This window comes from Danio rerio, chromosome 17, assembly GCF_052040795.2.
Source record: "Danio rerio strain M-AB ecotype USA chromosome 17, GRCz13ab, whole genome shotgun sequence".
Taxonomy (NCBI): domain Eukaryota; kingdom Metazoa; phylum Chordata; class Actinopteri; order Cypriniformes; family Danionidae; genus Danio; species Danio rerio.
Genome location: NC_141037.1, coordinates 22745498 through 22754865, shown reverse-complemented (window position 1 = coordinate 22754865; position 9368 = coordinate 22745498). Strand labels below are relative to the sequence as shown.

At 33.5% G+C, this 9368-nt stretch overlaps 1 protein-coding gene across 1 annotated transcript in view; it reads left to right on the top strand.

Moving 5' to 3' along the window:
• The first annotated feature begins 425 nt into the window (after window positions 1-425).
• Window positions 426-9368, top strand: part of atp6v1ba (ATPase, H+ transporting, lysosomal, V1 subunit B, member a) — a 46203-nt gene continuing 37260 nt past the window's right edge. Inside the window, 1 exon segment of the mRNA NM_182878.1 lies at window positions 426-631. Within this exon segment, the coding sequence (NP_878298.1) occupies window positions 523-631 (109 nt within the window). The 5' untranslated portion in view covers window positions 426-522.

Sequence of the window (9368 nt, the reverse complement as noted above, 5' to 3'; positions counted from 1 at the left end):
TTAAACCTAAATTTAAAGGCAGGTTCAGACTGACTTGTGTATTTAGCATTGAACACCATTGTGTTATAATAAACGTTTGTTTAAGTTTTTATTGTAAGAAGTTCATTATAAAATATAAAAAAAAAATTATAATTATTAATACAATAGAAGTATATTTTCTATTTATTTTTCTATATTAATTAATTAGGAAATTGCTATGGGAGCTTTAATGCTATAGCCTGGTTTATTTACCCTTGGCCCACCCTCTAAAACAAGTATGATTTTGACCCTTCACAAGAAAAAGTTTGGCCACCCCTGGTCATGAGACTCAAATGTGTAAATTCGTGGAAACGATTACCTTTTTATGGGCGCTCTCGACTACATGCACGCGCTAGTGAACTGCTACGCACACGTCTTTTACGTGGGCGTGCACGAGTGTTATTTCCTGTTCACGGTGTCATATGACTCCGGCTGTTCATCTCTGCTCACTGCTCAGCTGTTTACACATAGACCGTATAATTTAATTTAACTAAAACAACAACAATGTCGACGTTAGTAGCGAACCGGCCCGTGGATCTAAATGGCCCCGAAGCGGCGGCACGACAACACGCTCAAGCCGTGGTCAGAAACTACATCTCCCAGCCCAGACTGAGTGAGTTCAGGTCACCTTTCATTCATAGACATCTGACTGCACGAACACATCTGGCGTTTCTCTATCTGCACTGCACTTTAGTTAGCATTTTGTGTGTAATCAGGTGTTAAACAAAGCCTAGACATTGGTGTGTTTGTCCAGTATATAATCATGTATTGCTTGTGTTGTCGAATGTCAGATTCAAGTGAATGTAGCACAACTGTCATGCTAACAGTCGGCTGAGATGTTTATATGAAATCGATCGCCTCTTTTGTTTATTTTACTCATTTCTTGAACCGCCAAAGTGTAAGAAAACATAAATACTTGCAATTTGTAAGCTTATTTAAGCTAGAAAGCGAATAACCTTTGGTGTCTTTGAAGGTTGAAGCGATTGTTTATGCATGCTAGCTTGCTAATAAGGGCTACAGTTGATTGCTGATATGCATATCAGGTTTTTATTTAAACTTAAATGTTTATCAAAAGCTACAGTAAATTCTTCATTTTTTGTTATGGATTGTTTATAAATGGCATTTTACAGTTGTGTGTGAGTGTTTAAAGACATCATCTATGAATGATTTATTTGTCTACAATTGTTTAAAATCGAGAGCATGACCAACTCCATAGCAAATATTTAACTTCGGCCTGTATATTTTGGTCAATGGACTGTTTTTATTATTTAGTTTTTGATTTTCACTCAAATGCATACAGAGAGAGACAGATGGAGTGATGATCCCTCTCATGTGACATGATCACGTGACACCCAGCTGAGCTGGTGAATCATGCTCAACTAGGAACCCTCAGCCTCACACACATCATGTGACTTTTTTTCTAACTGAAAAGTTGTTTAAGATGTTATCTTTTTGATGCAACAGAACCCTAAATATGGTCATCTTTGTCTAGAAACATTCTAATATGTTAAAGCCATTGTTAAAAATCAAAAATATTAGAAAAGTTATATAAAAGAAATAACGGTTTCTGTAAAACCACACTGTATCTTTTTTCTATTAATTAATTTATTTGTGGATTTATTTACCTGAACTACATTTTATACATAATTCCTTTAAGTATTATTATAGTTTCATACTTTACTATTGTGTATTTGTTTTTGTAATTAGTTTTTATGAAGTAAAATGGAATTTTATTTATTTATTTTCAAATCATTGATTAAGTTAATAATAGTCACTTTTTTGAATATTACAATTATGAAATTAATCAGATTATTTAATAATAAAAATGTAATAAATTATCATAATTTAATTTTAGAAATTTCCCTTTAAACCCTGTCAATTTCTTGCAGCCTCTAAATTGTGACTAGAACCTTTAGAAAACCGTAATGACACTGTTACATTTGCATTCAACTAATTTACAGCCTTTTGTTAGTAGATTGTATAGTCTTATTTTAAATGATTAATAATAATCGTTTAATTCAAATAAACTGCAGTTTTTCATCATTTTTTTCTGTGGCTAGAATCGTGAATAGGAGAATAACATTTTTCATAATCATTCTGCTTGAATGTTAATTAACAGTAATACAAGCTTTTGTTTGCCAGCCTCTAATTTTACAGTGACATGTGAATCCATCACTGGTTCCGATCTATCTTTGAATTTGCTCATGCTGCTTTAGTCCATCAGAAATATGGGCTACTGTGAGGAGTGCTTTTCATCCTTTTCCATCATGTCAATTCAAATTGACTTTTTGTGTTCAGCCTCTTTCAGTCTGACTCTTGTCATTTCCATTTCTTGTCAAGGGTTTTGTTGTCAACTTGTTTGCCTTGTCAGATGCAACCTAATAGCACATCACAAATTGTTTAAAACAATATGAAAAGCACAGTTTCCCCCCCTTGTGTTGACATGTTTCATATTAAGTAAAAACATTGCCATGAACGTGATTTGCTGCTTGGTTGCAGATAGTGCTGTTGGGAGGGGGGTTCTCGTTTTTGAGCTTTTCATTGGACAAAACGCAGTGTGAGTTATGGCTTCTGAAACTTAACATTGTAAGTGTTGAAAAAGCACAATTTAATTTGTCATTGGCACATAGAAATGAAATTTAACTGTATTTCATGACATTTTTAGATTAGTCAACCTAACTCTTGTAAAATAAGGAAAACCCTGTGAGTTGAAATCATTGTTCAAACGGAGGAAGTTTGAAACTGCTGATGACCATAGTTTTGTATTCCAGTTGCGCCATTGTGTGTTTTCCTTCATTGATTTTAGTTTTTTTCACTCAAAGTATCATTGAAAGGTTTAGTGTTTACTGTGCATTTTAAAAATGTTCTTAAAAGAATATGTAGGCCTATATACCAAGGCTGTATTTATAACAGGGGTCACCAACCCTGTTCCTGGAGAGCTACCTTCCTGCACATTTCAGTTGCAACCCTGACCAAACGCACCTGTTTGTAATTATCAAGTGCTGCTTTAGGTACTATTAATTGGTTCAGGTGTGTTTAATCAGGGTTGGGACTGAATTCTGCAGGAAGGTAGCTCTCCAGGAACAGGGTTGGTGACCCCTGATTTATAAATTATTTAATACAGATGAATAACCAGTAAAAGGTTGTACAGTTTAAATGTTTAAAATTATTTCAAAAGAATATTGTATCTGTAAAACAATTCAGGATGTTTGGTGAACAAAGTATAAAAGAACAGCATTTATTTTTGGTAAGATATCCATCGTGATCTCATGGCAATTCATACCTTTTTGATTTAGTGGCTAAACTCATACCATCTAATTCGTACAATTTAGTACGATTTCCTCATACCCTGGTTGTATTTAGGGGCGGGGTTGGGTGCTATGCCTCCTTTTAAAAATCTTACATTTTTGTAGGACTGAATGAATTAGCCACTAAACTGACAGACAAGCAAATATTTTAGGAAAAATAAATAATTTTTCTTGTGCAATTAGGCTGTAGAAATCTATTAATTCCTTGACATTAGTTCTGATCCATTTAGTGCATTTTTATGTAAATGTTGGCTATTAATTATTGTTGCTTTAAAAAATAAATCTTACTGATATAAAGAATTTGAATGATATACTGCACTGTAAAAACTTAAACAATTTACAGTTAAAAATGGCAGCTGTTAACTGATAAAAATACAGTAGGAACACAATTGTTTTGCAGTAAATTACCATATTTTGTATTTTTTTATTTGTCATACACCAATGTTTTGAACTTAACTTTGTTAAACGGACAGAAAGCACAACCATAAGCAGGTGTGAATAGGAAAGTCATATGATGAACCAAAGCTCATCACAAACAACTATTCCACAGGCAGAGAATCCCACTAATAAATAGAAGACACTCAGTGACATTCACACAACTACTACACACCATCATGGTAACACAATATTAAAGTAATGCAATAAACATCATATATCAACATTAGATTTAATATACTACTCTAATGTTCGTGAAACAACAAGAAAAACTAAAATAAAAAGAACCATAGTATTTTCAACAACAACAAAAAACATAAAAACTGAAGTGTAATGCAGGGAATTCTGGAAAAGCAAATTTGTGGTAATTCACAGTATAAATTAAGGAAACTTGCTGTTAACCAGGTTACAGATTTTTACAGTTGAAATCACAAACACTTTTTTTACAGCATGGCTTTTGGAAGTGAGCTAGCACTACTTAAATTGCAGAGGAAGTGTTTGTTTCTTCTTTTTTAAGAGGTAGTAGACATCCTATGAGTCAAATATTCAGACTGAGACTCAGTAAATGATCATCACCCAACATTTTTCCACTTTTATCTTTGATGTGCACATTTGTTGCTGTTGTAGATTTAAAAAAGAAAAAAGAAAAGACAATCAATGTTTTGTTTCGTGTGTGTTTGTTTCCTCCGCTCAAAATCCTGCATTTAACCTGCTGAAACATCAGATGATGCCGCAGTCATAATGTGTTGCCGGCATCTCTTCGATAACATAATTTGACTCTTGTGTATGATGTTTCAGCACTTGAGTAGTTAATTTTGTTTACCCCTTTAATGGAGAACCTTCCTAAAATTACTGCTCGTCTGGCATCTTTCTCTCATTTTTTCCCCCTTCATGTGTATTATTGATGTTATTCACTGTAAATCTCATTAATTTAGACCTCAAAACACACTGTCCCACAGAGGAGCACAGGTAGCCTGTTTCTCCTTTTTTTTTTCGAAAAGTGTCAAAGGAAAGCTCAGGCTAAAAGCCTCTTAGCAAACCAGGAAGAAAATAAATGACTTAATGGAAGAATTGAAGCCTTCCCTTCTGAAAGCCAAAGACGCTGCATGCGTAAAGACCCCCGATCTGAAACGCCCCCCCATCGCACTGTTAAAAAAAAAAAAAAAAAAACTCGCTAATGTAGGCATGCCAGATAGCAGCACCATTTTGTGCCTCATCAGTGGCAGAGTGCATGCTGATAGTGGGCTGTGATTGAAGGCAATGAAGACTGATGGGAAGGCAAACACACAGATCTGCACCCATGAGTCCTTGCAGCATCCCAGTCGAAAGGCCGTGTCCGTCAGCACGGGTCTGATTGGTCCCTTCTTTGTCCTTTATAAAGCAGGATGAAAAACATGGTGAAAAGACCTTCAAGTTTAAAGTTTTTTTTTAAGTCTCTGATTTGAAAAAAACTAATATTGAGGTTATTGAAATGGCAGAAGTTGCAAAGAATGTTGCGAAATGTTTGGTATGTAGAAAATGCAGATTTAAAGTACATCGAATATTTGCAATTCAATTACAATTTGTGTGTGTGTGTGTTTTATCTTCTGTTCCCCAACACGTAAACGTCGGCTGATGTGTTTAAGTAATTTGTTAGCATGCTTGTGCCCAGTCAGATTTCCAAGATGCCTGAAGAAACAAACAAACAAAGTAAACGTACAGCGCATTCATCTTTTCTCGTAGACGCCGAGGCCTTTTTTGTCTTAATCACGTCATTTGCAACAAAAGCAATTAACCCAGACTGTCTATTCGCTTTGTTTTAATGCTGAATAGACGTTTAAATGTGCTGAAAAGACATTCAGCACGGTAATGGTATTTCTGTGAAGAAACAATTACCCGTAATGACATGGTTATAAACAAATCTTTCAGATGTCACAGCCCTCCTTTATTTTATCCACTGTTTCCTGTTGCTAATCCTTTTGTCCGCCTGTAATTAATCAATTGTCGTGACAGTGAAAAAGAAAGCCCGAGGTGGGCGTTCGACTTCATCTTGCCATCAAAGAAAAGTAAATGAAAGACGAGTATAGAACAGTCGACTTTCAAAAATAGTATCCAAGTATGTAAAATTATGGGCTACCTAAATTGAATAGGAAGAAAAAACCTTTTTATTCCATTATGCATGTCACATAATGTATGACACGCTTTTTGATTTACGGTTTACTGTCTTTAAACGCACACGGTATGTTGCGTTTATCAAAATATCTAATGAAAATATCATTGTTTACCTCATGATATTTCCACTTATCTAAACGAATATGAGTGATCTAATTCATAGCATAATAAATATAATATAGCTATACTAAATATCAATATAATACTTTGACACACTTTTTGATTTACAGATTACTGTCTTTAAACGCATGTGCTATGTTAGTTTATCAAAATATGTATTGGAAATATCATTGAATACCTCATAATATTTTCATTTACCTAAATTATTAGAAGTAATATAATTCATACCACAATAAATATAATATAAATTTACCAAATATCAATATAATACTTTTACACACATTTTGATTTACAGTTTACTGTCTTTAAAAGCATATGGTATGTTGCATTTATCAAAATATGTAATGTAAATATCATTGTTTACCTCATAATATTTTCAGTTATCTAAATAAATATAAGCGATATCATTCATACCGTTGTCAAAATAATAAAAATATACAAAATATCAATATAATACATTGACACACTTTTTGATTTACAATTTACTGTCTGTAAATGCATGCAGTATGTCGCGTTTATCAAAATATGCAGTGGAAAATCATTGTTTACGTCATTATATTTCCCTTCATCTAAATAAATATGAGTGATATAATATAAACCACAATAAATATAAATATACCAAATATCAATATAATAGTTTCACACACATTTTGATTTATGGTTTACTGTCTTTAAACACATATGGTATGTTGCGTTTATTAAAATATGTAATGAAAATATTGTCGTTTACCTCATGATATTTGCATTTATTTAAATGAATATGAGCAATATAATTTAAATAATATAAATATACCAAATGTCAATATATAGACATCACAAGGCTGGTTTTCTTAAAATTATGATAAAATTTTATCACCTTTTTGTTTTTCCATTGATTTAGAATTATAAAAATTCTAAAATGTTTGATTTTAAGTTGTATAATTATTTAAATAATTCACAATTAATGTAATATTCAAAATATTTTTAATGCTTTAATTTTATGGATAATTATTTAGCTTTGTAGTCTTTCAATTACATGATGGAAACACAAAAAGTGGTCTATGAAGTTCTTCTCATTTTAGTGCTCAGTGTTTTACTTGTAAATAAAGTAATTATTCTAATACATGGTTAAACTTTAAATATAAATTGTAGTTTTACTAAATATCATCAATATTTTGCGATATGACAGACTCGTGGTATTCAAAACTCCTAAAATGTCCTTAATATCAAAGTACGCCACTGAATCAACACGAATTTGAAATATGACAAACAGTGTAAACTTTGTCCATCATAAGGGGCCCGCTCTGGACTTTTTTTTTGTTATAGATCTGTTGCTAGGCAGCGTTGGGGCGAAAGCCCGTCTGTCCCTGCAAATCACTCTCAAACTGTTGCAGTAACATTACGGCTGTTTCGATCTATTGTAACTGCACCACTTTGCCACCTCTCCTCGAGAGGCTGCGGGGTTAACCAGCTGTCTCAGTTTAGCTGTCACCCCTTCAGTCTGCATCCCGCCAGGAAACACACACAGATTACTGCTCCCCCGACCCCCCCCCAACACACACAAACGCACATACACACTCACTCACACACGTCTGATTACACACGACCCAATCAGTGCATGCGTGTGGGGAGTCCTCCGTTACAGCCTCTGCCTCTACCTGTGGGGTTAAAAGCATTCCTGTTTGATGGGGGTGTCATCACTGTGGAGGTCTTTGTTAGGACAGATGAACAGCCACGATTGTGTGTGCGTCTGTATTTAGCAGACTGACTGTGTGTAGCATACAGGTCTTCCTGACTATTGTTTATTTTGTATGTTTGGTAGCGTTTGATAGCTTAATTTCTTTTCTCTCATGCTATTTAGGCTAATGTCTTAATATTTCAGACAGAATCTCTGAAACAATTCTTTAAAAATAGCCCTGACCTGAATGAAAAGCTTGCTTTGAAGCATCTTGATAAATACAATTCATCAATTAATTATCATTTTATTTGGCTAACACTCAAAATCTGAATGCCTTTTTCTTTTCGCTTCTGTAACTTTTGATTCGCAGTGACTTAGTCAAAGGTTCTTCTTGGGTTCATATTTAAGTAGCTGATGCCTTTGAGTTGTTCAAGCAAGCAATAATGCATTTTGTGTGTAGTCATGAAGGCCCTCGAAACAATATCTTATTCCTGGTATTAATTATTTATACATTTATTCATCATCTTTTGCTCAGTTTATAATATGTAGTCCACTACATCAAGAAAAAAACCTGGCCTTTTGAATGTGTAGCACATTGTGCTCTCACTGCAATAATTGGATTCCCTCTGTTAGCATTGAAGTCTGAGAGAATACCATCAAGGTCCCCTGTGAGCTCTGATTCACTGTCTTTCATACGCCTATCTATTGGTCATCCAACGTTTCTGTTTTATTTTCCCCCAAAAAGCAGTTTATCGTGTCCAACATATATATTTTTAAATATTTATTCAATGTTCAGCGTGTTTCTGAATAGGGGTAAAGTTGAGTAGCAGTTTCATGTCTTTTCTGTACCGCGGCTGCAATTATTGTCATGAAAATCATTTTTATTTTCACACAAATGTGCTAATGTGTGTTTAATCTAAAGCATGGCATCTATGGTTCGTGTCGTTTATGTAGGTCTGTATTAAATTTTGTCCACAGAGTCATTTGTAGTGTTTTGGCAGGTGATTTGGTTAATTTCACTATTGAACATTTGCTCACTCATACAGCTTAAACAGTCTGTTCATTATTCTCTCAGTCAGAAAGCAGAGGTGTCATCTCAAAACATGTCTCCAAATTATGAATGTGATTCTAGGGTATTGCCAACAGGTCTGTTTGGGTCTAATTTAATGTCCTCTCCCAAGAAGCAATCTAAATGCACGAATGCAGAGTCTTTTCTTTACTTTTTTTGTATTTGTCTGTCAGCATTTTAGAACATGACTCTTGACTGTTTTAGATCATAATGAGGTTCAAGTATTTGTCCTTGCTTCACAAAATGGATATTAATTTAAAATATGGGTAGTTAGTTAGTATGAGATTAATCATAATAGTAATAATATCCCACTTCCTTTTAGAAATCTAAAATATGTCAAATAAATTGAAATGATGACAAATTAAATTAAAAACAAATTGCTTTTCAAGTTGTGATTTTTTTTTTATATTTTATGAAATATTAAATTGTCAAATTGTGTTCCTGTTAAAATTAATTTATACAAGAGCAGCTTTGTCCTTTTAAAAAGAAGTTTATATTTAAGTTAATATTTTCTATAGGACGCTTTACAATATTATATTTGTGCGTATATATTAGATTAGTCAGTAACAAAGCCAAATCTGGAGCTTATATCTAACCAAATAGTTTACAA